Source organism: Corvus cornix, chromosome 1 (genome assembly GCF_000738735.6).
Source record: "Corvus cornix cornix isolate S_Up_H32 chromosome 1, ASM73873v5, whole genome shotgun sequence".
NCBI lineage: Eukaryota > Metazoa > Chordata > Aves > Passeriformes > Corvidae > Corvus > Corvus cornix.
The window spans coordinates 25135702-25162915 of record NC_046332.1 but is presented as its reverse complement, the minus strand read 5'-3'; the positions used below and the strand labels follow the sequence as shown (position 1 = coordinate 25162915).

The following is a 27214-nucleotide window of genomic DNA, read 5'->3' as shown; positions in this document are numbered from 1 at the left end:
ATGGAAGAGCCTGACTGTTCAGCCAGCTTCTCAGAGATGACTGCAAAAATGCCTTGGTGAATGGTGGAGGTGATCATGTGCACCTACATGACCTGTTATTTTTTTTCCATCAGAAGTTGTTGAGCAGTTCTGTGTGAAGTGCTGGGCACTGACATATATCTATCTGCACACATCCTTTAGGAATGTTCTTCAGTACTTTTTAACCTCCTTCTCTTCCATGCTCTATAGGAAGGAAAAGAGATGCAGTAAGTAGGACCACCACCATCATTGTAGTAATGAGTGTCTTGTAAGTACTCACTTGCATTAAAATGTTGCTTGACTTAAGCTCATCTTGACCTTTATCTGTATTTGTTCCTCATTTGCATGTTAACATTGCATGTAGCATGATAAATCTTAACCTAATTTGAGTGGAACATGTGGGTATAAAAGGGGAATGGATTGACTTGGAAATTACAGGCAGAATGAAAATGCTGACTTGCCAAACTAGTTACCTTGCACGTTTTTCTTAGGTCTGATCCTATTAACAAAATAAAGTCTAGAATTTACAGATTCCTAATTTTAAAAGTTCCAAGAAGAGATACTGTTGTTATTTCTATTTGCTATTACCCAGCTTAATGGTAACTGCTAAGAATTGTTCAGATAGATACTAATTTCCAGTATAGTGCTGCCCCACACCTTTTTTCTCCCAGGATTCTGGGAGGATTCTGTTTCCTTAGCTGTCTTTAGCCATGATCTTGTGTTTGTAGCATTGCAAATGAAATTATTACAAGACCTGGGTTTTTCTTCTCTTCTCTCTACAGTTTGCTGCTCTTGGTCTTGCTGAATGTAACACTGTTCCTCAAACTGTCAAAGATAGAGCATGCAGCTCAGTCCCTCTATCACGTCCAGCTTCAGGAAGAAAGCTCTTTGAAGTAAGTTGAATTCACAATCTTTGCTTGCTTTCTTCTTCAGCTTATGTGAAAATATGATCTAAGGAAATAAATTATAAATAATGAAATTCAGTGGCAAGTTTTCAGAAGTGGCTGGGGCTTGCTGTGGTCTATGCTGAAATCCAGTGACATGTCTGACTGCATCTTGCAGTAATAAATTTCTCCTTTGACAAGCTTTTTTGGGAGAAATGTTAACCTTAGTTTGCATTTATCAGCCTGCTGTGACTCATCTTCTGTGAATATCATAGTGCTGATCACAGAACCAAAGTATTCATCCTGTGTGAACCAGCATGTTCTCAAATGGAATGTTAAAGGTTCATTTAGCTTTTTAGCTTCTTTCTGTGAGTCTCCTGCTAAATCTCTTCTCCTTCAAAAACTTCCATGTTATGTGCCTTTTGTACTCAGACACAGAAAGATGGTACTTCCTCTTGAATACAGTATCAACAAATAAGTTAAAAACCATATCCTGATGCTGAGACTGGAAGAGGTGTAGGGACCTCCCATAGTGACCATCTCAGAACTGGTTAGAGCAACTTTCTTCATAAGAAGGATCTTGCTCCCTGAAGTGTGAGCCTTATATCGTAAATGTAATGTCAGCACACTTTTTTTCTTGGTGGCTGTTGTCTACAAAGATCTGAGGTACTAGCTTCAAGAAAACAGGCATTGAAATTCAACTGCAGGCAGCTTTTTATGTGGCTTTTGTAAGAGGGTGCTTTTAGCAATGGCAGAGCAATGGTGGCAGAGAACTGTTGCTTTTATAAAGGCATGGAGGTGCTTGTTTCATGTTTCTGATGTAATCTCCATCTTTTTCAGCATATCCCCAGAAATGGTATCAAAAGAGGAGATCCCTCAATATGATAAGGAACAGGTTAAACATGTGAAGGGAGTTTTAAGAGACTCAATTGAAATGCTTGAGCAGGTAGGTCTGACACTCTTTCCTGGTGATGTTCTTGTTTCTCAACAACTCAAGTTTTCTCCCTTGTGTTATCATAGCTTTTGTTTGATGTGGTCTGATGCTAGATAAAGTTTTCTTGATCGGTTTTGCCCTAGGCAGTGCTTATGTTTCTGATGTTTTGGGTTGGTTTGGTTTTGAATTTGTTTCTTGGAGGGTTTTTTGGGTTTTTTTTGTTTGTTTGGGGTTTTTTGTTTGGGTTTTGTTTGGTTGGGTTTTTTTGGGTTTTTTGTTGTTGTTGTTGGGCTTTTTTGGTTTTTTTGGGGGGGCGTTTGTTGGGTGTTTTTTTTTATTGTTTGGTTTAGTTTTTTTGGGTTTGTGGTTTTTGTTTGTTGGGTTTTTTTTGTTTGGTTTGTGATTTTTTACTTAACTAAGATGTAAGTGTGCATGTCAATTTTCTTCAACTTGTCAAGTGCTTAAGAGATGTGTTGATGCAGTTCTGAATCATGACAAAGCAAAGACTGGAGTATTTCAAAAGAGATTCCCTTTCCTAAGAAGACTCATACTAAGATGTTTTTTTTCCCATCTTATTTTGGGGTTTCTTCATTCATTTTTATCCTGGCTTTTGCTCCCTGCTACTCTTCTAGATGTTGGCAAGAGCTTCACTTAGCATTGATATCAAGGGGCCACCTAATCTCTAGTGAAAAATAAATAAATTCTGCAGACTCATATTTTTCTGAGAGGCTCCATAGAAGTTAATCCTCCGTCACAGTAACTTAAAATTTCAGGCTCCTGTATACTACAGACACACACAAAAAAAAGTTGTTGGGTACTGTTGTGTCTCTGATCCTGAAGTCCATGACCGTTAAATCCCTAAAATCCCTAAAATCCCTAGGCTGAAATTTCAACTCAGTAACTGAAGGACAGTAAATTGATGCTTTAGTTTTTACTTACCACTCATGAATGTTCTGATTTTAACTTCTTTTATTAAATCTAAATGCAATGGAATAAATTATTAGTTTAGGAAAGCTGAAGGGGGAGTTCACATGTACCTTTCTCCATCATTTGCTCTTTCTTCTTCCATACACTAAAGGAGGTTAGAAAAAGAAGACATTTTTTATACTTCTTGTTTAGAGGTGTCTCTGCACACACAGCTGCTATTCATCTATTAATTAACCACTTTGATCACAACTTGAAAAAGCCTGAGTGCTGGAAGCTTCACTTTAGAGAGAAGGTTTTCTGGTTTCCATGCCCTTTTAACTTTTTCTGCTTACTATCCAAACAATTCCTAATTCTGAAGTGTTAAGTGCTTTTTGAACACACAGTGTAAAAAAGAAAAGTGAGAATTTAGCCACCTTTTTCATCCAGAATAACACTTTTTGTCTGGAAGTCCTGACACATCTTAGTGCTTGCTACCTTGTGTTTTCTGAGGGTTGTCAATAATCTAAACACACTTTGTGCACCAAAATGCACTAGGAGGGCCAGGTGTTAAAAGAAAATTCATGTTGTACTGCCGTGTTCCTTGGAGTATTTGCACTGAACATTATCTGTGACTAAAAATGAGTTGGGCGGTTTATCTTTTGTGCTGTTGTCTGGTGAGGTGTTAAGACTTTATCATCCTAGACTGTTAGTATTTATAAACTCTGCAGAGTGTAGCTGTTAGGAGAGCACAGTAAGCCAACTGTTTATGGAAACAGGGAGGAGGAAATCACATGAAATCTTTAAAAGAAAAGGAGCAGGGAGACTATTTTCCTGATAATGCTCACCCATACAGGAGACTGACTTAAGTAATTGGTGGGGGGGGGATGATTGTATCTTCACAGCTGAAGATTTCCCTTTCCATGCTCCAAAGAAGCTTTGACCACTTGAACAGGACACAGAGCAGCAAGACTGAGAGTTAATAGCCACACCAGCTTTTTATTCAAGACGTCTGAAGAACACGTGTGTGTGAGGACTTGTGGGGTAGGGATTGTAACTGTCTCCTCTGGACTCTTTACTGTTTAGCTCAAAAGCTGCACAGAATAAAGGTTTGTGGAAGAAGTAAGTCGGGTTCTGCATTGCCACAGCTTGGCAGTCTTGTCTCTCCTGCCAGCCCTCTACCGTGGGGAGGCTCACTTCCAAACAGCGCAGAGCTCTTGCATCCATCCCATGGTGAGTGAGCGAGGGCAGTTGTACTGCTGGTGAACAGATCCGAACACTTTGGAGGGTGAAAAACACCCTCAGCAGAGAACTGGGCTTGTGTCTATGAAATCGCAGCTTTTTATGTCAATGTACAAAATGACCGTCACCGAGGAGTGTTTTGGAGAAAAAACGTTACTGGATTCACAGCTACAGGATCTTCATAGGCTTTTTTTAGCAATGGGGACCTTGTGAAACAAGTCACCATCTTAAGATGAATATGCCTAAGATTAATTAAGAGGAAGAGGTTTGATATCTCTTGCATTCTGCAAGCTTTGGCAGGCTGCCTTCTGCCATATGTTTCTAGCTCTCCCAGAGAAATTTCAGCCCTCGGTGTTTTCCCTCCATCAAGGGCTGTGCTTCAGTGTGGTGTGCCCACTGATGATGAAACACCTTTTCATGTGCTTCAAGCGTTTTCTAAGCAGGTTGAGGGAAAGAAGATGAATATAGAAAAAAAAATCCAAGAAAATGGAAGGGCCCCCTTCCTCGAGGCTGGGGTGCGGTTGGAGCGCAGCCCTGACTGGGGTGGTGCTCAGCCCGTCAGGCAGCGGTGCAAACACCGGGTGTGGGGTCGGGAAGCGGGGCGCAGGGTCGAGTTCAAGGTGTACGGTGGGAGACTTTTCCCGGCCGCGTGTCCAGCCCCGGGTAGCGGGAGCCCCGCGGCGCCGCCCCCGCGCCCGCCACCTGTTGCGCTGTCCCTTTAAGGCAGGTGCCCCCGCGTGACGGCGGCCCCGCCCCCCGCGCGCCCATTGGCGCGCGCCGCCGTCAGGTGGACGGTCCGGGCGGGGGCGCCGCCCCCGCACACCTCGGGGCGCGCGCGGCCAATGGCGGGCGGGCGCCGCGGCGGGGGCGGGGCCGCGGGGCGGGGGCGGCGGCGCGCGCGGGGCACCTGAGGCGGCGCCGGCGGCGGGAGCCGCTCCCGGCCCCGCGGGAGGGACGGGGCGGGCGGCGGCGATGGAGGAGCCGCTCTGCTGCTGCGAATACGTGGACCGGCGCGGCCAGCGCAGCCACCTGGCGGCGTGCTGCTGCGACTGCGAGGAGCTGGACGACGGCTGCGACAGGTACCGGTGCTGCGACCTCCGCCACCCTGGGGGCCGCCCGACTGCGGGACATCCTCCCGGCGGCGGCGTCCCCATGGGGCTGCCGCTCTGAGGGCGGGGGAGCCGCGTCCCGCTTCCCGAGAAACTTGTTGGGAGAGAGGGCGAGGGAGGCGGCGGGAGCGGGACGGGCAGGGGCAGGGCGGCGGAGGGCGGCTGCCCCGGTGCCAGCCGGCGCTGTGCTCCCCCGCTCACAGGTGGCTGACGTGCAAATCCCTGCCCCGGGAGCGCTGGAGAGGATCGCCGACACCATCGCGGACCGGCTGCGGGTCCCGTGGTTCTCGGGGGCCGTGAAGATCAACGTGAGCCTCGTGCCGCCGCTCGTCCTGCTGCCCGTCTTCCTCCACGTTGCCGCCCTGCACTTCCTGCTGGGGCTCATAATCCTGACGTCCCTGCCCGTCGTGGTGCTGTGGTATTACTACCTCACCCACCGGAGGAAGGAGCGGACTCTCTTCTTCTTGAGCCTGGGGCTCTTCTCCTTGGGATATATGTACTATGTGTTTCTCCGGGAGGTGGTTCCCCGGGGCCACGTGGAATATTCCCAAGTGGTCGCTCTCACGTGCGGGTTAATTCTTATGCTTGCAGCCCTGTCTCGAGCCAAGAAGGACCCTGGCTATCTTCCCATCCCAGCAGGCAATGAGGAGCCATCGCACCAGGGTTTGGCCAGCAAGAGTGTTAGAGGGAGCTCCAGCGGGCTCCATGGTATCTCAGGTGCTGCCAGCAGTCGTGCTGTGAATGGGGAAGCTAAAGGTTATTGCAGGATGTCAGCTGGGCAGCCAGAAGGTGTGAAAAAGGACTGGTGCACTAAATGCCAGCTGGTCAGGCCAGCCCGAGCAGGGCACTGCCGGCTTTGTGGCAGGTGTGTGAGGAGGCTGGACCATCACTGTGTCTGGTAGGTTTTGCACTGCTGAGGCTCCCTGTGTTCTCTCTTTCTCTCTCTCTCCTAAGTTCCCTACTTTTTTAAGCTAGCTTCTTTTTTTTTCAGTCCCTGGCAAATAGAGTTGTTTTTGCTGTGTGCAAGACCTTATGACACTCTTTAAATACAAAAAGCTTTGTATTTACCCTTTAAAAGAACAGTTGGAATAATTGTTTATTCTAAGTGGGTTGAGCTGAGAGCTGAAAGCTTCTACAGCATACTTCAGAATTGGCTTTACTTCTCTCCTGTTTTTTCATCAGTTTGCGTTGTTTTTTTTTTTTTTTGGTGTGGGTTTTGGATTTGGTTTTTTCTTTTTCTTTATTAGACTTGGTCTGTGGAGCACTAGCAATCCTGCAGTTAAGTTGCTTTAGTGGTCTCCTGAGGCAAGGGAGCCCAAAGCTGCCTTTTGGGTATAATGTGTCTCAGTAAAGGATACTACCCTTGCTAAAAATTTGAGGCAAACAGTCTGCTGCTGTTACCCTACAGATCTATTGTCTTGTGTTTGTAACTTTATAAAGTTGTAGACCTTCTTTGAATATATTTCAAAGTTCTCAGCCTGTGTTGAATGGAAGCACCATGGAAATCAGGTTCTTTGACAGCTGGGGGAGGGAGAAGAAATAGAAGACAGTTTATTTTCTTATTTTAAGCAAGTAATCTCTTCTTTCCTTTTGGAGGATTAACAGCTGTGTAGGGGAGCACAACCATCAAGCTTTCATCCTTGCACTCTCGTTCTTCATGCTCACCTCTGTGTATGGGATTACCTTGACCCTGCACACCATCTGTAGGGGCCGAACTCCCTTTGTGGCATTGTTCTACTGCCCCGGGGCCTATTCTGACTACAGGTGAGATGTCTGTCTGGAAGAGAGCTGGGGTGGGAGCAGCCTTGCTCAGGCAGCTTAGCTCCTGCTCCTTGTTCTGCTGGCTGTCAAACCTGAATGCAAAGCGCTCCCTAAAAAGCCCTGGAAAGCAAAGACATGTCTCTGCTTTTGCCAAGGTGGGCAGCCTGAGACTTGGAGAAAGTTGAAGGAGCTGGGATTTGAAGTACTTACTGTGTTATATATAGATGTACTTTTAAATACATTTGCCCTCAGATGCAGGTAACAATCTGACAGCCTGGAATCCACATGTGCTCTCTCCCTCTTATTCCTCACTATTTATCTAGTGACTGTCCTCCACGTTATCTGCCTAGAACATGCCCTGTCTGGCAGGGAGGCTGGTGGGAGCTGTTGGACACGAGTTCAGAGACCAGCACTACCACAGATGGGCAGAGTACTGCTAGTACATAAGTGACTCTTCCTTCCTCTGCTCCATCTCATGCCCGGTGGAGTATGAGCATCCTGGGGTCCTTAAATAAGGCCGGAGCACCTTTACAACAGGAAGAGTAAAGAGCTAGGTTGTGTGACAGCAATGTGCAAGAGTAGCTCTGGTAGCAGTAAAAACTCTCATTAAGTAAGCCCTGAAGCTTTAATTTTGAGAAAGCTTTTAAGGATTATCTGATGAAAGCAGCAAAGTGAGATCACTGTGGCAGATGTTAGACAGGGATTTGAAAGGATAGTGATTACCAGGGAAAGTCACTTTGTAGCAGCTGCTCCAGTACTAAATGGCTTCCTTCCCATCTTTTTCCCTTCTGCCAGCTCTGCTCTGTTGTTCACCTGTGTGTGGTACTGTGCCATTGTAACAGCTGGCATGGGATACATCCTCCTTATCCAGCTGTTGAACATCAGCTACAACGTGACTGAGAGGGAAGCTCGGCTGGCTCTGCGGGACAACACCGGGCGCAGACTGCTGGGTGGCTTAGTGATAGACACTGGCCAGTATAACCGGGGACTCCTGTGCAACTGGGGCCACTTCCTGAGCCTGGGGTCTTCTCCTCCACAGCGCTCTGCCGAGGACATTGTGTGACACCCCTCTTTCTGCAGATGTGTCGTGGTTCACTGACTTTGTTTAGCAGGGGAGCCGCCCCTCCCTCCAGGACTCCTTCCTTGCACAACCTTCCCTTGTGGTCGGCATGTAGGCTGCCCATCCCCTCACCGACAACACCAGAGGTTTTCCCAGGTGGAATGGTTCTTCACATGCTGTCAGCCAGCAATAGGATGCAGAAAGCAGTAAGCCATATGTGCAGATGGGGAGAGGAGGAGCCTGCTGCCATTTTCCACTGTGGGAAACAGCAAGAAGAGCACAAGGTTTTGAGAACTTGAGTTTTCATTAGATGTGAACACTGGCATCAGGAGTAACCGGCTGCCGGGCTTCAGGGAGTGCACTGGTTCCTGCAAAGGTTAAAGAATCCCTGGCTCGTACCTACGTGTGGCATTTTGGAGATGTCAGAAGAGTGAACTCTGGATACAGATGGACCCTTGCAGAAACCAGGCTCTTTGGCTAAAAGAGACTGTCTAGGCAGTCACTGAGCAGCGTTCTCCTCTCTGGTGCATTTATTTATTTATTTTTACTTTCTTATTCCATCCAGCTGTGTACATGCTTCTATTAAGTGCCTTTGTGAGCTATATTCCTGTAGGGCTTTGTAGATCCCTTCACCTCTTGACCCCTAAAATTGTTATTCCATCCCTGTCTAAATGAGTGAAAAGAGATCCCATTGTTCTTTCTGTAAGCTGGGTCTGTATTGGTTTGAAGGCTTTGCTCATCTCCCTCAAAGTGTTTGTGCTCTGATTATGGGTTGTGACACATGACAGCAGGTAAATACACCAAGTAAGGAAATGTTTTGAAGTAACAATGAACTCTGAGGGCAAAACAAGAGTGCTGTCCATCTGGTATTACTGTAGCTTTATGGAAATTACCTTCTCCTTCTGTCTGTGGGAGAAGGGAATCTGTGGGAGAGTAGGCAATTCTGCTAGCAGCATGTTTGGTAGGTAGCATCTTGGTTGGTTGTGTTGCTGTCAGCACAGTGATCTTGTCTCAACCCCAGTTGTAGAGCTGCCTGACTGTAGAGCTGTTTTCTCATGCCAAGAAGCCAAGGAACAAATCAGCCTTAGGGTACGGAGGGAGAGGTGGAGGATGTGTTGGAGGTGTCTGATTTTGGGATAGACGACCTGTAGTGGCAGGTGAATGAGCCTGCAAGAATGCGATTTGTTCCTCATCAGCCTGCAACTGTATTATGGCCTGGACTTGAGCTTCAGCCAAAATGACGAGGTTTTGGTGGCAGTGGTTTCTGAATTTCGTGGGTGGGATTTTTTTGTTGCTTTTTGTTTTAAACCCTTTATGTATGCTGTTGGCCCTGCAGTAATAGGAAGGGTCTGGCTGGAAGAGCTGGGGACCATGGCACAAGAATTACAGGTTGGGCCTAAGGTGAAAAAGCAGAGATCAGAGCTTTGTCGTAGCCATGGTGATTTCAGATGTGTGCATCATGCACAGGTCAGGCCTGCCCCTGACTGCACGGGCGTGGCAGGCAGCTGGGGGATGTTGGGCAAGTGATGCTCATTCATTGTGCTGCTGTGCATTAGCTTTGAAGAATGGATGGATGGTGCATGGTGCTAAAAGAAAGCAGGGTCAGGGGTGTCCCTTGAGATCCCTGCCAAATTTGTTGTGAGTGCTCTTCATTATATGTCCCACTTTAAGGTAAAGATTGTGTCCCTCTTTGTACTGTTTGGTTTCCTCGAGTGGCACTTTTTGTAACCAGCAGATAACTGAGGAGCAGCTGCACCTGGAATGTGGCTGTACAGAGTTACTGAATTTCCCTTATTTCCTCTTGCCCCTTTTCATCCTGTGAACAGTTCTCTATAAGGAGGTAAAGGGACAGCTCTCTTGCTTCTTACCTCTAACCAAGCACCCTAAGAGGTTCTGATCACTTCCTTGATCCTAATGTGAATAAAAAGGCACCTAGCTGGACTGTGCAAAGCATTCCTTTTTGACTCTCTGTTTGGAGCTTGAAGCCTGATCCTAGGAGTTGAAATTGAGACAAAGTTGCTTTCCCTTGATTTGTCTGTAAATGTTTCCAAGGCACATATGTATTTTGTGATGCCTGCTGAGATGAACTGGAGCGTGGCAACCCTGGAGATAAGGATGCTGTGGGCTAGTGGGATCTTCTTAGATCTTACCCTGCTGGCACTGAGGAATATTGAGGCAGAAGGACCTCCTGGGCTAAACAAACTCCTGCAGTGGAGACAGCCAATTTGTTTGTCCCTGTGTGTTGCATGCACAGGAATCAATCATGCACCCACGGGCTGAACGAGTTCTGGGAGCTTTTGCAGGTTTGAGATAAGTGATTTCTCAGAGTCCTGCTACTCCTGGCTGGGAGAAAGCAGAGCAGATCGCAGGGCTGGCAGTGTTGGCCCTGTGGTACTCACTTGCACTCACAGGCAGAGATTGGTTTCTACTTTGCAGCCTGTCAGTGTAGCCTTGTCCCTTGTCTCTCAGTGAGCTCTTAGTGATTGGGAGGTTTCATCTGAACTGCTTACACCGAGACTCTCTCAGGGCTGTTCTCCCAGGCAGCGAGGAATTTGGAGTGCAGCTTAGGAACAAAAGACCTGAGACTAATGTAACCATTTCATACCTTGGTCAGGCATGCTCCAGTATAGCGGGGGTGAAGTGCTGAAGTAAATTTCATTTTTTGCACTGGCTCCAGTGGGAACCAAAACTATTCAGGGCACTAAAGGGTTGCAAGGATGGGATTTTTCTAGGAGGAAAATGCAGTGCTGATTCCTCAGTGAATAGGAAGTTCAGGTTGGCTGTAATCTGCATAGCAGTGGTGACTGTTTCTTTAACAGGATTTGTTTACCTCTTCTTCCTGAAAGGATTTGCTTTGTGAATGCCTTGGGAGATGAGAAACATAAAGTAACAGGATATTTAAAAGGCATCTAAATGGGCGGAAGAGTTTCAATCCCTTCAGATGCATACTTGGGAACTCTCCTTTTAACATCCCTGAGAATAAGCAGGGAACTCTTGGAGGGTAGTGCTCCCTTTGCAGTTATTGCAAGGGCAAACTCTTGTGATCCGGTGTGCTCAGGAACAGTTTCTTTTCTGAGTTATTTCCTGCTGAGCTTGGTACTGACCATACTGGTAGAAAAATGTTAAAATCTAAGAGCGTTAAGAGTCAGTCCTCTGGCTCACTATGTTAGTAGCTGCCTAGATCCATGCTGCCTGGGGGTTGGAGCAGTAGGAGCAGCCAGCATGTGACTTGTGGGTTGTGTGTGGCCTTTAGGCAAGGACCAATGTCTCACCTGTAAAACTGTATGCCTGGCAGTGCAGAAAACAGTACCCTGCTGGCTTTTGAAAAGTCTTCCCTCTGTATAACAAGAGGACTTAAAGCTGATCAAGAGCAGGGAAGGATTCTGGTAACAGCCAGCCCGGATGTTTTTCCACCCAGACTCAGAAGTTAGTTTGTCTCGCTTTACCCATGACCTTTTAAGAGGCACTTGTTGTTTTACAAATAATGTGGACTTCTGCAGACCAGGCAGCTTGTAGGGGACCAGGCTTCTGGTATTGCTGGTGTTGTAATGTTACACCCTCCGTGCCCAAATGCCAACACCCCACTGTTTGGCGTCTGTAGGAACACTGTAGTAGGAACAGTGCACCTTTAGATACACCCTATAAGTGGTGGCTTGGCACTCTTTAACTGTGTCTTCCTTCATTGTGCTTTTTTGTAGGCGAGTCACAGGTCCCCACATCGACTGTTTCTCCATTTAACTTGTCCTCAAATGACAAAAGTCACTGGTGAGCCTGAGCTGGTGCTGCTTGTGACTCCTAATCACATTTCAGCCTTCATGCTATGATGGTGCTTTTTTTTTTCCCTTCAAAGTAGGTTGCTTTCAAGTGTCTTAATGAAACCATTTGCTGTAAAATTTCTTCTGAAGATAAAATGGATACTGCCTCACTGCCTAATGTCTTAATAATGTGCTTGGTTTTTTCCTCCTATATGAATGTATATTGCCTCATTAGGGCAGGAAGCGTGTGTGATTATGGATGTGTTTTCCTGTATTCCTTTCAGTGAAAAATTCTAGTTACCTAGGACTTTTTTTTTTTTTTGCCACTACCAGGATGTTCATGCAGCAAAAATCTTTCTGCAGACAGGTGAAGTTCTTTCTGAAATGTGGGAATTCAGCCTCCCAAGGTCTTGTCTTTATGGAACTCCTCTAATGATAATGTGAAGAGTGATGGGCGCTGGAAGAACTGTCTACCTTGGAAAGTTTTTTGGTTGGTTGGTTGGGTTTTTTTTAAACCTGAGCTTTAGGAAGAAACTTTGTGAAATATTTGTGAGCCTTTTTGAAGAGACTGATGTGTGTATGTTTGTGTCCATTTTGCATCATATTCAGTGTTTACAAATGGGTATCAACTGAATCAAAATAAATTAATGGAAATTATTTGTGGAGTGGCCTGTTATTTATGCCAACACACGCAGGCAAGCCAAATGACCAAAAGCTGCCACCATCTCATGGCTGGCTGTTAAGCTGTCAGCTGGACTTGGGAATAAGGGACCAACAGTCTAAGGAAAAGTTGGGAAACAGATGTTCTTCCAGTTCTGCAAAAGTTGACCTGTGGGTTTGTTGGTATTGAGATAAAACAGACCTGCTGGCAGTTTCTCAGCATCCTAGAAACTAGGGATATTCCCTCATGGTAGGAATTTGAATGGGGATCTTTCATCCTATCAATCAATCAATCATCAGTCTCTGAGCAGGTTCCTAGCCTGTTTGTCATGTGTCTTGTTTTCCCACTGGCACCTGCCCACATAATACACCCAGAACCCCAAAAGAGAACAATCTCTTACTTTAAACCCTTTTCTAAGCCATATTTGGAAATGACATGGATATTCTCCTTGTAGATAGTGGGAAGAGATGTAGCCTTTAATCCTGTTGGTATCTTGGGACAGCTGCTGAAAGGCGAGATGACTTTTAATGAGTAGAATCACAGGTGCCTTTGATTGTTCCAGATCTCTGCTTTGATTCGCCTGGGTGGTACTTCTGTCTGGTGTTCAGCTGTTTCTGTTTGAAGGTAACTTTGCACTGCTGACAGCAAGGACCTTCCACCAGGGTTTTAGCTGGAATGAGACAGGTGTTTGCAGAAGGGTGTCAAGACTTTGACACCCCAGCATGACCAGCTTTGTGAACTCTGTTGAGTGCTGTTGATGGGGGCACAAGACACTTCTGTCTCTCCCCAGCTTTTATTTTTTCCCCTGTTGTGGCTTGCTGTGTTGCCCCTGCAGAGCAGGGCCATGTCTGGAGCAGCAGCTCCTGTGCTAGGGGCAGCCAAGGTGCACTGCTGGGGCAGGTGCCCATAATGGATAGCAGGTCTGCAACGATGTGAGCTGTAGATCACACTGCAGTGGTCCATGGACCCCTCCCAGGCTTACTAGTGTCCTTCCCTGCCTAGGGGGAGCAGAGGAAATTGTTTAATACTTCAGGCACTCTTTCAGATCCTGTTTGTGCAGGGCCTAGGGGATTTGGAAGTGACTGGTGTACAGATTTAATGAGAAGATGGTATTTCTGTGGTTAAGGTTTTTGGGAAACTGTGTAAGAGCTCTGGAGGGCAGGTGTCAGTAGAGGATGGGGAGTTTGCAATCACTTCAAGGTTCTGTATTTGCTGTTGTACCGCAGTGAAAGTCCTCCCCCCATTCCTGTGAAGGAGAACGAAAGCCTGGCTGTACAGCCACCTCCCTCTCTTGCTAAGAAAAGCAAGGAGCTGACAGGCAGGAGTGTGCCTGAGCTGTGAGAGTGTGGGCTGATGACCAGCATTAAGGCATTGACATCTGCATCTAACCAAGTGTTGGAGCAGGAGGAATGCTCTGGTACAGCTGTAGGCTGAAGCTGTTTCCTTGGTCTGACAAGCTCTCTCACATGTCACCCTCCTGTGGGAGCCTCAATTTGCAAAACACTAACGTTGTGCCAGGGATTTTAGGGGTATCCTGTGCATCATCTGGCACAGCCTTGCTTCTGCCAAAGAGGTATATGTTTCAGCCATGTGTGGATCAATAAGGAAGTCAAGAGGCTTCTCCTCTCCCTTTTAATTTCAGTATGAATGTGCCTGATCCCTGAACATCTTCCCTATTCTTCAGCTGGGTCTACCTGAGGCTTCAGCTCCATGCTTGCACTGGCAGTAGGCAAGGGCTCTCAAAGCACAGCTCCCCGGATCTTTTAGCTTCTTGCTGCTGGAACTGTCCAACCAAAGAGCATCTGTCAGGAGAATCTTTCAAAGCTACTAGGAATAGAAGGAAACCCTGGAAGGTGAGAGCATTGGAGGCAAAGGACAGTTTTCAAAATGTTGACTGTACTTCAAGTTCTTTGGAGGAAACTATGCTCTACATAAGCAGTATTATTTTCGTGATGGTGAGTGGGCACTGAGATGAGTGGAAGCTGTGGGCTTTGAGGACAAAATGTGCATTGCTGGGGAAAGAATCTGCAATTTAGTAAACTGGATACACCCCTGAGTAGCCAGTGCTTTGGGGCACCTTTTTTTGCTGCGCAAGATGTAAATTCAGTATGTATTCAGCCTGTTACTAGGGTCAATTCCAGGCTGCACGTGGGTGCATCCACTCTACTGCTCCAAACTCCTGTTCCTCCCCCTACAGCTACAGCATGTCCTGTCTCTGGTTGGCTGGAATGCTGCCTTCTCTCTAGGTGAGGAAGGATATGTCCTCACCTTTTGTCCTCTGGGTCACTGTTCTCCTTACACTGTGAATCCAGGTGGAGGGTGGGCCAGAGGCTTTCCTTGCTGTGTCCGTTGTCAAGCCCCAGTAGGGAGGAAAAGTCCAGCAGAAGCATGGGAGCATAAGGGCTGGTTCAGGAGTTCCAGGAGCTCATTGGGCACTACATGGCTGAGACTTTCCATGGGGAAGAATGCACTAAGAGCAAGTGGATTGCTGTTAGCACCAGGTGTGGCTGCTGGCTGCACTTGGAGCATTACTTTGGGGGCTCAGCCCCAGCTCTGCTCCTCCCTGCCTGTTTGGCTCAGTCCTCTGCAAAAAACACTCCCCTTCTGCAGTGCCCGCTCTTCCCCGCAACACGAGTTATCCAGCCTCTCCCAGCTTGTGCTTCCTCTCACAATCTGCCTCGTAATGCAGCCAGATGGTCTGAGCTTGCCCACACTCCATGCAGGCACCTTCAGCTCTCTGCAGAGAACAGGCTTGTCTGACCTGCTGCTGGTCAGGTCTGCACTGCGCCTTTGGGAGATGGGGAATGTTCAGGTGTTGCACAGGATGGCTGTGGGAGGTACCTGGGAGTGACAGCTGTCTTCAGACCTGCACCAACAGCCTGTGTGACAGCCTGGCTTTGTGGGCAGGGAGAGTCTCTGACCATATCCCTGTGTCTACATGGACAGATTCCCAGTGCTAAAGCTCTGGAGTGTGCTGCTGTGCTCGGGCACCCACCTATGCCACTTTGCAGCATTTAGTGCTGGTCTAGGTCCCTGGTTCTGGCCTTCTGTCCAGTGCCATTCAGTTGGCTTCTGACACAATCTCCACCAACAGCTCAGTTGTATTCGTTTCAGATTTTGGTTTATTGGAAATTTTCAGTGCATATATGGGTTTTACAAATGATCTGTTACAAAATAACAGTAAACTGTTATTGTTGTCTTCCTGGTGTTACTCAAGTACTTCCTGTACTGCCAAATGCTTCTGGAGAACTTTGCCTATCTGGCTGTGAGACGGAAGTGATTCTAGCTTCCTGCCGTAAGTTGTTCCTAAGACATACTGTACCTGAACAGCATTATCCTGTCTGCATTATGCTGCAGGTTAAGGTTAAACAGAGGTATGAAACTTGCATTTTAATCATGTCAGCTCTAGCTTATGTAAAAGCTACAATCTGCCTTTTTCTTGGAGTTTTATCTTTTTTTCTTTGAAGTACTGGATCAAGTGAAACAGCCCAGACAGACTTGCACAATATACCCTGAAATATTAAACAGCTTGGGAAGTGTTTAAATGACAAGATAATTGAGGCTCATAAACTTGGGATCACCGCTTGATGCCAAAATCAAAGCACTGTGTTTGTGAGCTGGCCAGTGCTGCAAACAAGGCAGTCTCTTGCAAAAGAACCCAGGTTTTAGATTGTCCATATGCAGTGCTGTGATCTGGATCATTAGCAAATACGGTTTGCATAAACAGCTCTTCCCTCACCTCCTCTAATCCAAACTTTCCTGGCTCAGTTAGCTAGAAACTGTGCTCTGGGTGGCCAAGTTCATAGCAGTGTTTAGGGGTCAGCTGACAGTCAGGTCTGTCTGCTCTCTGAACAAGCTGTCACCAGAGTACTGCCAACAGAAAAGCACTGGGCTACTGCTTAGGAAAAAAGAGATGAAGTTCAGTTCTGTGCTTCCTTGGATGAAGGAAGATTCATGTCAGTGCTGCAGCTCTGCATGTGGAAATGGCCTTAGCCTCAAACACACCCCGTGCTAGGCTTTGGTTATCTGGGGTTCATAGCCACCAGCCAAGACACCCCTATGGAGGCTTGTGGGGTCCTCCCCAAGGAGGAGCTTGAGGGGAACGACTCCATGAAGTGTAAAGTGAAACTGTCAGATAAGCTTCCATCTATGCTTTGTTTACAACAACAGTGACCACAGGGAGCTCCCTTTGGATATAAGCCCCTCTGCACTTGGTCAGCCTTCCCCTTGGACTTGTTTCAGTCAGCAGGGAGACAGAACTGAAGAGAATCGGTCTTGTTGTCTCCTTCCCATCTCATCTGGCTCTCTTCTGTCATGTCTGGAAGTTGGGGAGAATTTCAGCTACTCTCCTGCGTAGCTGGTTTCTTCTTTCTTCTCTTTCCCTTTCCTTTTTCATCAGTAATGGGTACTGCCTCCATGCCTTGAATGCGTTCAGTGTAAGTCTCCTTAAAGAAATTAGGGACACAAGGAACAAGGTGACAACGTGCAGATGTGTTCATAACATAACAGGCAATCAAAAGAGCACTCCTATTTGAGGGCGGAATTCAAATCTCAAGGATTTGTCCTTTCTGCTGATACTCAGGGCTGTCACATGTTAAGCATCTACATGCAGACCATTTCATTGATATGTCAATCATGCTGGGGAAAAATAACATATTTCCCTTTTCTATTCCTCTCCACCAAGAATTTTGCTCTTCTCTCTGACAGGATTCATTAGCTGGTGTTTGCTTAGAACTCTAAAGATGAAAGAGGTTTTCTGAGGAATAAACAGGGCCTCTGAAAGAAGTTTCTTTAGGAAAAATGCAGGTTCATTTGGTCCAGACCAACCCCTTGGGAATGGAGGCAGCTGGGCTCCAATTCTTACCTGATTTTAATCACCCCATCACAGGTGCCCTGCCCTGGGTTCCCACATGGGTAATAGGGACCAACAGTCCTGTCTAAAGAAGAGTTTGTTATGGCAAGGTCTGAACTGCCTTTTGCTGGTGGGGGAAGAGATAATAAGGAATGACAGGTGATTGTGCTCCTAATAGGAGGTCATATGTAGAACGAATCCAGTCTCTTCCTGGGTTTGACTTTCCCCTGGTTCCTCCAGTTTGCTGGCTTATTAATGTTAAACTGTGCACTATTCAGAACTTACTGATGCAGCAAGCTAGAACAGGTCTGCCCTACTATGTAAGAGGTGAATTTAATTTAATTCAATTCTTCCTCCAAGGTGCTGCAGATCCCATTGAGGCTGTGCAAAGGCACAGCCTATTCATGACTGCATAAAACTACCATGCTCTTTCATAGTGAGGCAGGTGAACAGACTTCTGTTTTCTGCTGAACTTTGACAATAGTTTTTTCTTCCTGCTAGAATGCTTTTTATGGGACAAGGAGTGGACTGGGTGTGTCCAGCTCTAGTCATGATTGGTAGAACTGACTGCTCTAGTTTTTGCTGTCAAGATAGGCTGGTGATGGCAAAAATGTAAAGACTCCTTAAGTAGGATTTCTAGTTGATCAACTTTGGATTTAAGAACTAAATAATCTGCTGTGGACAAAAAAGTACTATGTAATTCCTACACAATCATTTGGCTTGCTATAATTGTACTTAAAGATTTTCCTAAGGCAGCTTTTAGCAAAAGCTGCGTGGCCAGATCTGCTAATCAGCTTAGAAAGTTTCAGCTACTTATCCTTACTTAGGCTTTCACTGTATTCTCTTTTTTTGAGATTTAGAAGTCCTGTGCAGGATGCCATTACACTTTCATTTCCAGGCTGCATGGAAACTTAGCATAAACCAGCTGATGCTGTCTGTGCATATCACAGAAGCAAAACACCAGCAGTATAGAACCTGTTTTTCCTGTGTTCCTGGAGAGCAGATGACCTGTCAAAAGTAGTCCCTAAAATCATCTACAGGGTATATTAAACTGAAGTAAAAAGGACTGCTGGTCAGGGCATACACTTACTTATTACTGTGTTCAGTAGCAATCTTCAGCCTCTCCCATAAGGCCCTTTTTTCCTCCATGATATGATCAAACCATGCCCAGAAGTACTTCCTCATGAGGCAGACTGTGTGGAAGGTATCTGCTCTCTCCTCCTGAGTGGAGAGATAATCCTTGTACTGGGGAGGAGGACAAAGAAACAGGTGAGAATGGCTTTTTTTCTTCTTTTCTATCCCAACCTCTGGCCCAATAAATAGAGCAGTGCTGAGATTGTGGCAGTGAAGGGTAGTGGGCACATGAAGGGTAGTGGGTACAGGAGTGGAGGAAAACCAGCAGGGAGCAGGGTGAGAGAGCGGAGGGTGGAGGAGCAGTGTGTAGGAGAAACTTCTGGGTGGAAGATAGTGATGGAGAGCGAGCAGCTGAGAGAAGGTTTCTGAAGAAGGGAATAATGTTGCTGGAATGGGCATAGCAAAACTCTGCAGAGGTTGTGCTACAGGTGAGTGAATTTGCACTGTGGTGAGGGGAGAGTGTGGCAGCAGCCAGCTTTCTTGGTGTCATTTCTCCACTGTGGTGCAGGCCAACCTTTAGCCAGTTCCTGAAGCCCCGCCTCAGTAACATTTGGGAGTAGAAGTCCTCAGCCCGAGACATCTTCTCCCTGAGACTCTGCTGGGCATCCTGCAGCCAACTCATCAGGCATTTCCTCTGCAGGCCCAAGCTGTGATGCCTTTGTGCCACCTGAGTGAAAACAGCAGAGACAGCAGCTGGTTACCTGAACTGGTGACTACCTAAGTATAACGCCACAGAAAACTGAGTGCACTAGAAAATCATCTCAGCTTTTTGGGTCACCCCCAAATCCAGATTTCTGACAGCTGGAATAACTTACAGGATCCCACAAAGAGGGGTCAGCATAAGGAACACCACCAGTCTCTCTACCAGGCCATTGCTGCATCACTTCTATAGAATGCCCTTTTGAATGAGACGCTCAGTTTAACTGATTGTGGATGGGGCAGAGGCATGGCCTGTAACAGCTTAGTCCAACCCTGTCCATAATGCTGACCAGCAGGGTGGACATATGGAACAGCTTGTATCCATCTACTTCTTCCCAGCTGGAAGCCTTTGTGCATTTGGTGAAGTACTGTGAGTAGCTTCAGTTCCAGTGACTTAAATGGAAGCTTTCCAACTTAGCCCTGGGCTCTGGCTCTATCTTCAGGATACGGCTGAGTGTTATCAGTCTCCCCCTGATAAGGGATGCTGAGTCACTCACGTGTGGAAATGTTTCATTAGCAATACTCCTGCACTGAGGTCTCGGAAGCTGCCACTCATTGTTTTGCACTGAGGATAGGGCCAGGATAGAATAGATTGTTGGATTATCACCTGAAGTGTCCTGCCACTAGCAGTGGCCAGCTCTGTACCAGCAACTTCAGAGAGAGGGAAAGCCCTGATGACAGGCTGGGGTTAACTCCTGCAGCTGAAGTTGCTTGGTGGTATCTCACTGATAAGCTTTGCTGTGGAGTACGAGAACTGGCAGGTGCATGCCATATAACTTCAATTATTTTTTTTCTGTTTAATCCTGGTTAATCAGCTATAAATGAGGATGCCATCCCTGCAAGTTTTTAGTGGCTTTTAATGATTATTGTCAGATGGGCTGATTTAAAGAACTAATACAGGGCAAGGTATGCAGGGAGAATTTTTGCTTTTTCCATCTCTATCTGGCCTAAAAGCCTATTAAGACTTCTGCTAAGTGCTGCATCTACTCTTCTTCCCTTCCTGTTATGGCACCAGTCATTTCCTTTACCCTCAGCACTTACCACTACATTTTCCTTGGCTTGCTCCCTCAGCCTTTTCCATGGCAGTATTCCCAGCTTTCTGAGAAGGACCTTCTCATAATGATCTTTAGCCTTTTTCTGGAGCTGCTGTTCTTTCTCCAGCCTCCTCTGCTTCTCCAGTTCTTTCTGCAATACAAAAAGCAGTAGTTTTAATTCCATCAGGATGAAGAGGATATTAAGCAATGACAATAGATTATCATATTGGAGCTGGAGGTTCTGACCTGACAGGAAATAGGGATCTGTATCATCTTTAGCACTGCACACCAGACATGACCCCATGTAGTAGAACCTGTGTCCTAAAGCAAACTGTCTTCTCCTGGGAGATGATGTGGCAGGAACCTCCTTTGAGGTCCAAAGATGGTTCTGAGTTTATGCATGGACCCTACCACTTAATTTAGCCTAAACAGAAGGGGAGGGATGTGGGCATTTCATAACTGTAAAATACTACTTTTGACTGATACTCAGGGATGAAGGTCAAACGTACTAAAACACTCCAAGCAGATCAGTAGTTGTAGGTTGAATTCCTGTAGGATTTCAAATGTACTATTTGGGTTATTAGGACAAGTAATTTCCAACTAACAGTAATGATGTGCAGATATTCCTAGGTTAGCTCCAAGGAGAGAATGCTTCTATTCTTCAGGTGGAAATCTGCCCTTGATACAGCAGTCAGGCTTGTTTACTTTTGAAACACATGTTTGTGACTGGTATCACTGTGTACAATCGAGGGGTGACAAGAGTGGATGGAGTCTGAGAGTAGACTGAACATGCTGTCACTGGGGGGGGCTTATGTGGCTCTGTCTCAGCAGAGAATGCCCAGCAGCTGGGACCTCTAGTCCTGCTGAGGAGACAGACAACATATACTTCATAGCACGTTTGGGACACAGCCCTTCCCCTAACGCTGCCAGAAAGGGGAAGATTGTGAGTGTGTATTGTGGGTGCCATGGCTGTGGAACTCTGCTCTACCAGTGAAGACCTTCAGTTCACATTACTCTGGCTGCTGACTGAGTACCAGTGGGTAATGATCTTCTTCCCTATCCCTGCTAAATGGGGAGAAACAGGTGAAACATTTGGTCACCAGCTTCTGCTGCCTTCTCTCCTCCCGGCGTTTTTCCCGCTGTGCTTCCTTCTCCTCGGCTTCCTTCCTCTGTCGTGCTTCCTGTTCAGCCTTCAGCTGGGCCTTGAAATGGAGAAAGGTGAAATTCAATTTGTTTCATGTGACCTATTCCATGAACACAGATCTTTAAACTTTCCTACTGTTCCTCTAGTATTGACCAGCATCTGGAACTTCAGAAGAAAGCAGACCTTTTCACATACTAGACATGATCTCTGCTCAACAGTGATCTGTGGAAGGGACAGGAAGGAGGGACTGTCCTTTTTACTACCTATATACATATCTGCATCAATCTATCTATTTATTTTTCTATGTATGTACATGTTTATCTTTCTTTGCCATAAGTTACAGTATTTGTCCACTCTTCCTCTAAAAAAATGTAAACCACACACCAAGTCATTTATTGAGAATTTGATTACTGAAGTCAGTTCTGAATCCCTGGGCCCTGCTCTCAAGTTTAATTTCCACATGCAAAGCAGCGTTACAGGTACCCAAACATTTCTTTCCCCAAACACTGAAGATAACACTTTCTACTCCTAATGCAACTTACTAGCAATGTTTTCAGTAACAGTTTAATACCCTAACTTGAAGAAGGCTCCTCTGTTTGATGTGTATCACAGAATTTGTGTATTAGCTATACAAACATTGTCAGTATCTTCCCTCTTCAGCAGCGATTTGCTAAAAGGTGCAGATTTTTACTAGGCAAGCCCGCATGTCCTCAAGCTGCATGGGACCAGAGAGGAAAGGCAGGGAGGGGAACCCCACCACTGCCAGGTCCCATCAAGTGGATCTCTGTGTGCACTTCCACCCTTACCGTTCTCAGCAAAGACAAGCTACAATCATGGGGTAGGTGTGAGAAAAGTTTAGGGGGTGATAGGAGAGGCTGCTTCTAGAACTGCGACTTCAAGTTGAAGTGTCTGCCTATGCTATAGCAGGGCTGGCGCTGCAAAAGCAGCTCTAACTACTTCTTTTGATGTGTGATGGACATTTGCTTTCTCACAAGTCATAAAACTCCTGCTTTGGATAAAGGGCTTTTTCTTGGTCCCTGACTCTGGGGTTAAATCAGCATTTCTTGTAACTGCAATGATATGAAAGACACTTTATTTCATTTTCCACTTTCCTTACCAGTTTTTCCTCTGTTTTTCGTTGTTTGGCTTCTTCTAGTTTCCTCTTCTGTTCTGCCCGCTGAATTGCTCTCTCCTCCATCCCTACAGAAACAGAAGACATAAAGCTTAGAGGAAATGAGCTACAGTGTTATGGCAGAAGTTTGGTGAACAAGGATGCATCACTCTATGCCGGGCCCCACTGCCCTGGCAATGCCAGCACAAAGGGACTTGCTTTCTGCAGCCTCTTACAGCCAGCAGTGTTGTGAACAAGGAACCTAAAAATGTTTTTGAGATGACTCAGGACCACAGTAATGACATTCTCTCCACCCTCCTTGGTTGACAGGCACAGCCATGAGGCTTAGTTATGAAAGAAGCTGTGTTCAGAGGGTTTGTCCCTGCCTTTCCTGATTGAGGGCTGAGGCTCAGGGCACATCATTTAGCAGCAATTGCTGTAAGGTCTCCAGTAAGCTCTAACTGCTTATTTAAAAGCAATTTCATGACAGAAAGCATCACTGTCACAGTGACATACAGGTACTTGGTCCCACTAGTAAGAAACTGCTGCATAATGCTTCTTTTGGAAGGTATATTGCAATGCAGGGATCTTGCTGGCCATCAGCAAAGGTGCTACACACAGAACATGCAGAAGAGTTGGGAACCTGTGCTTGCTTCCTCTGCAGTTGCAGACAAAGCAAAGGCTGGAGCAGTCAATAACTGGGAGGCATTGAAGTGTTTTGAACACAGTAGGTTTCTGTAGGTACAAAAATGCTGCTAGCGAGGACTTCTTGTTATTTTCTAAGTCCGTGAGAGACTTTTCTCTCTCACAGAAGAGGTAGCAGGGAATGTAAACAACCAAGCCACCTGCAACCTTGGAAAGTCTTGTTTATGGTATAGTAGAAAATATTTTGACAATGGATGTTTTAGGATTTTGGCCAATCACCCCCAAGGGGTGGCTGGTCCCTTGTCCAATTAGACTATGAAGAAAAAAGGCACAATTCCTGCCTGTTGGATCTTCTCTCCTCCTCCTCCCTATGGCTGCAGGACACGGTGATATACCGTAGGAACCAGGCCTGCGGTAATAGGTTTCCTCAGATTCTCTTCTCCTCTCAGCTGTCCCAGGGTTCTCTGGCAAGGGAAAACCATGCAGTGATAACTTCATCACTGGATTTTTTTGGGGATCTTTAAACACAAACACTTGAATGCTTGCTGTCTCTAAGGTGTGCAGAGTTCAGGCAAATCAGGGTGAATGATGGCTTGGACTAGATAGCGTTAGAGCTGAACACAGGTAGTGAAAGGCAACTATTAATGCCCAACTATCATGGCAAAAAAGGTCTGGTGATGCCCAAACTATTGAAACATCACAGTGATTATATTCCAGGTAACCTTTCATGCAGGCTGTGACTACTGTGCATTGATGCAGAAGAACTTCACCATAGGATATAACCAGAATCCTAATTTACTGATGAAAAGGCTGTGTTGCATATTTATTGTGAAAATGCTGTTCCAGTGTGGCCAGAGAAGGGGAGATATCTCAAAAAAGGCAGGGATCTGGAGTTCCTTCCCCAGCCTGGCTACTGTTGTCTCACTAGGCATTTAATTCCCTTTGAAATCTCAACACCTCTGTCAAAGCTGGATGAAAATGACTGGCCAGTTTGAATGTTACTTGGATGCATTGACACAGATCTGTGCCATAAATCGAATCTCTCCCGATGGGAGAGAGTTTTTAAAGTCCTTGCCAGGAGTTAGTTCGAGAGACAAACGGAGACTTTCAGCCTTCACAGCTGCTAGGTAGTTGTTTATTAAGTCTTATCAGAGAAACAGTCACTAGCATGACCCAGACACAGCACAGAGCAGAGAATGCAGGAGAAAAGCCTAATTATCAAGATTTACGCAGCCTTTTAAAGATAAATTACCCAATTAAAAAAATGCAAGATATTTTCACTTTTTTACCAATGTCCAACAAGTTCCTAAATCATGTAGACAGGAACTGTGGAATTCTTTATCCAATCATCCCAGACCACTACTGCTGCAAAATATGGAGTTATTGAAGAAGGAGAAAGAAGCTTTTAACTACAACTTATCCTCCATTTTGAGGTTTTCTACTTTTATCTATTTATTATGCAAATAGACCTAAAAACTAAATTTTTCACCCTGTGGTAATATCACATAGTATTCTATCACCTAATTCACACCGGTTTAGTTTCTAGTTCTTTTCTAATAGCAGGCAGTTTTTTCCAAGGTTGGAGGTCAAAACAGTGTTGTTCAGGGGGTAAAACCCCTTCAAAACAGGCAGAGAAATATTCTCTGCACTCTGGGTTCCTACATGCATGACGAAGGGAATGAGACTAATGGCAACAAACCCTGTACAGCTTCTCTCTCTGAGTTTTGTCATAGCAGAGACAACCACAGGTGTTAGGACTAACTGCCACAACAGTGTACTAAGTGTGGGCATGAGGGGTTTGCAGTGTCCCAGGCTTCACAGATGCCTGTCTCAGATAGGAAAACAGCTCACCCTCTCTCACAGCACTCATCAGACTGGGAAAGAGAATGCAGAATTTTACTTGCATAAAATCATCAACCAGCAAAGCTGATGCAAAGAGAGACATTTCCAGATAAGCTGTTGAGAAAAGCAGTCTGGAATGGTCTTTGCTATCTAGAACAATACCTTTCAGTATGGGATGAGGTGAGGTCAGCCAGCTGGAGGGCCTCCTGCCTTGCACTGCTGCCCTTGTGTTTCCTGGCCCATGAGAATCAGGTAGGCTATGAAAGAAAAGAGTAAAGAAATTCTTCAGTGAATGTGGTCAAACTACATCTCATACCTACCACCTATGGCCTTGCAGCTTCTGTTCTCCATTGTGCTGCATTATCCCTGATACACCCTTCTGCTTGAAATGGGACTGATGATGCATCCTTGCAAAGGAACTGAGTTCCAGGGCTGCTGCACGGTCTGAAATATGGAGGATGATACTCCTTCTTTTCATGACTAAATAGATCCCTGCTGCTACTATGGGTGGCACTGGTGTTGCTGTTTCTAATGGATCCTAAGTAGAGATCACCTGGTGTCGAGCCAGTGCAGAAGGTGAGAAGGAGAGAGAACTGCGGCTAGTCTGATACTTCCCTTGAGGCTAAGTCACAGCTGAGAGGAACAGCAGATAGCACTAACATGACTGAAACATGCTTAGCAAATTCTGGCTCAGCTTGAGTGGGAATGAGACAGGATGACTAACTGACCCTGCTTTATTGAGGGCATATACCTCAAAGGGGTTGTATTCTTGCTTCTGGATTGTTTTTCCTCCCTGGTTTGAGAAACAGAATTGTTAAACGTCTGGGTTACAGCCGTAGCTTGTGCTGCCTCTTCTTTATCTCTGCTCAGCTTCTGATGTTCCTGCAGTTTAAGGATCAGCTCTTGCTGTTTCTGAAGCTGCTGCCTCTGCTCCTCAATCACACGTTGCTGGAAGGCGTGACGGTGCTCAAAACGGCTACCATAAGCAGGAGAGGTCTTTGGACTGAGTGCCTGGAACTGCTGGAGGACAGTGGCTATTTGATTCTTGTACGTAGCCTGGTCCTGGGAACTCAGGGCTGCATGTCTTATGGTAATCTCCCAGGCAAATTTGGGGTTTCTGCGGAAATGAGATGTGTGAACAACATCCCAGCTAGACTGGTCTCTGGTCTGGTCAGGCTGTTTCTGTATGAGGTGAGTTTCAGTTGGCTAGGGGAAAAAAAAAGAAATTAGGAAAATTTGGCATTGATTAAAACTAAGCACTCGCCTACCCTTCCTGCATAGTGTTTTTTTTAATGCAAATCTAGTGAGATGCCTGAGAAGTAGGGTAATCTCAGCTATGCAGTCTTTATCCAGTCAGGCCAGAGGGGCCCCATTATGCACAAAGTGGAGGCTGTGGGGAAGAACTCTTAAGGAGCTGAGTGCCATTTCACCAGGAGGAAAAAGTCCTGATGAGGCAAGAGCTTTGGCAGGAATACATCCTGGCTATTTTGTCAGGGAGCATGGCTTAGGACAGCTCATTTTTCAGGGATTAGCACACTCCATTTTGGACTGTGTTGTCCCCGCTCAGCACTCAGATGGAGAATAAAATTAAAAAACAGTTGTTGAAGTGGTCTACACAACTGATCTACTGAACAGTCCTCTTTTAGACGGAAGTCTACAAGGTGCTGCTTCCTCATGCCTCTTTTCCAGCTTTGATAAATGTTACCATGAAACAGGTGCACAGTGGGGAATGAGGCTGCACCTTTCTGACACATAGTCATTCTCTGAAGAGGCATCAGCTGTAAGATCTGCTTTCTGATTCCTAGGTCAAACCCTAAATTCAGTTCCATTCCTTCAGCACAGATTTTATCAGTGCAGCAGAAGAAAAATAGGGGCCTACTAGGATAGTATAAGCACTGAAAGAAATCAACTTTTGGTTACACTTAGGCAAACAGAAAGCTTGACCTGTAATACGTGTGTGAGGGCTCTAATACTGACATCAGGATACTGCTGTGGTACAGGTTTTATAGACAGAAGGGAAGGTGGGGATCCAACCTGACAAAAGACAATTTAAGGAAGCAACCTCTGATTCTCCTCTCTTACCTCCCCGTGATGCGCATTATCCTGAAACAGCCAGTGACAGCCTCTATTTTTCCCCATACTTAAAAGCTGGAGAGCTGCACTGGCATGAAAAATATCTCTTGTCATGCAGTCAAGTTATTCTTTTTCAGTCTAAGCTGGCATCAAAGATGTAACTAATCTCTCAGTAAAAGTGATCTGGGGGTGGGATGCTCATTGCGATCAGAGTACATGAAGGGTTGTTCTTTGGCAGCACTAGAGATTATTTTTAAAACTCATCCATCGTCCTTCACATTTACCTCTGATTTTTAGACATCTCTTCTGAACAGCTGCAGGCAGGTATTTGGGGGTCACCCTGGGAAAGAAGC

The 27214-nt window shown here is 46.0% G+C and overlaps 3 protein-coding genes across 12 annotated transcripts in view; 2 read left to right on the top strand and 1 right to left on the bottom strand.

Annotated features, from left to right (window-relative positions):
* GRAMD1C (GRAM domain containing 1C) overlaps positions 1-3865 on the top strand; it is a 52250-nt gene extending 48385 nt beyond the window's left edge. For 6 of the 7 annotated variants that reach the window (XM_039559089.1, XM_039559072.1, XM_019283908.3 and 3 more), the window contains 4 exons: positions 229-286; positions 801-911; positions 1743-1848; positions 3645-3858. In XM_039559089.1, the coding sequence (XP_039415023.1) occupies positions 229-286; positions 801-911; positions 1743-1848; positions 3645-3722 (353 nt within the window). In that variant the 3' untranslated portion in view covers positions 3723-3858. Of the gene's footprint in view, positions 1-228; positions 287-800; positions 912-1742; positions 1849-3644 lie in introns of all 7 variants that reach the window. The other variant, XM_010395996.4, reaches the window with a different exon arrangement.
* A 1088-nt stretch (positions 3866-4953) lies between these two features.
* Positions 4954-12323, top strand: ZDHHC23 (zinc finger DHHC-type palmitoyltransferase 23). The gene is given in 5 exon segments (XM_039559057.1): positions 4954-5060; positions 5294-5313; positions 5316-5988; positions 6687-6854; positions 7647-12323. Coding segments are annotated over 5 exon segments (1236 nt in total). The 3' UTR covers positions 7915-12323.
* A 3108-nt stretch (positions 12324-15431) lies between these two features.
* The window catches only part of CCDC191 (coiled-coil domain containing 191), a 22099-nt gene continuing 10316 nt past the window's right edge, over positions 15432-27214 (bottom strand). For all 4 annotated transcript variants that reach the window (XM_039559019.1, XM_039559014.1, XM_039559010.1 and 1 more), the window contains 8 exons: positions 25540-25994; positions 24951-25045; positions 22308-22390; positions 21147-21248; positions 20054-20197; positions 18828-18980; positions 18270-18424; positions 15432-16772 (listed from right to left, as the gene is read on the bottom strand). In XM_039559019.1, the coding sequence (XP_039414953.1) occupies positions 16640-16772; positions 18270-18424; positions 18828-18980; positions 20054-20197; positions 21147-21248; positions 22308-22390; positions 24951-25045; positions 25540-25994 (1320 nt within the window). In that variant the 3' untranslated portion in view covers positions 15432-16639. The remainder of the gene's footprint in view (positions 16773-18269; positions 18425-18827; positions 18981-20053; positions 20198-21146; positions 21249-22307; positions 22391-24950; positions 25046-25539; positions 25995-27214) is intronic.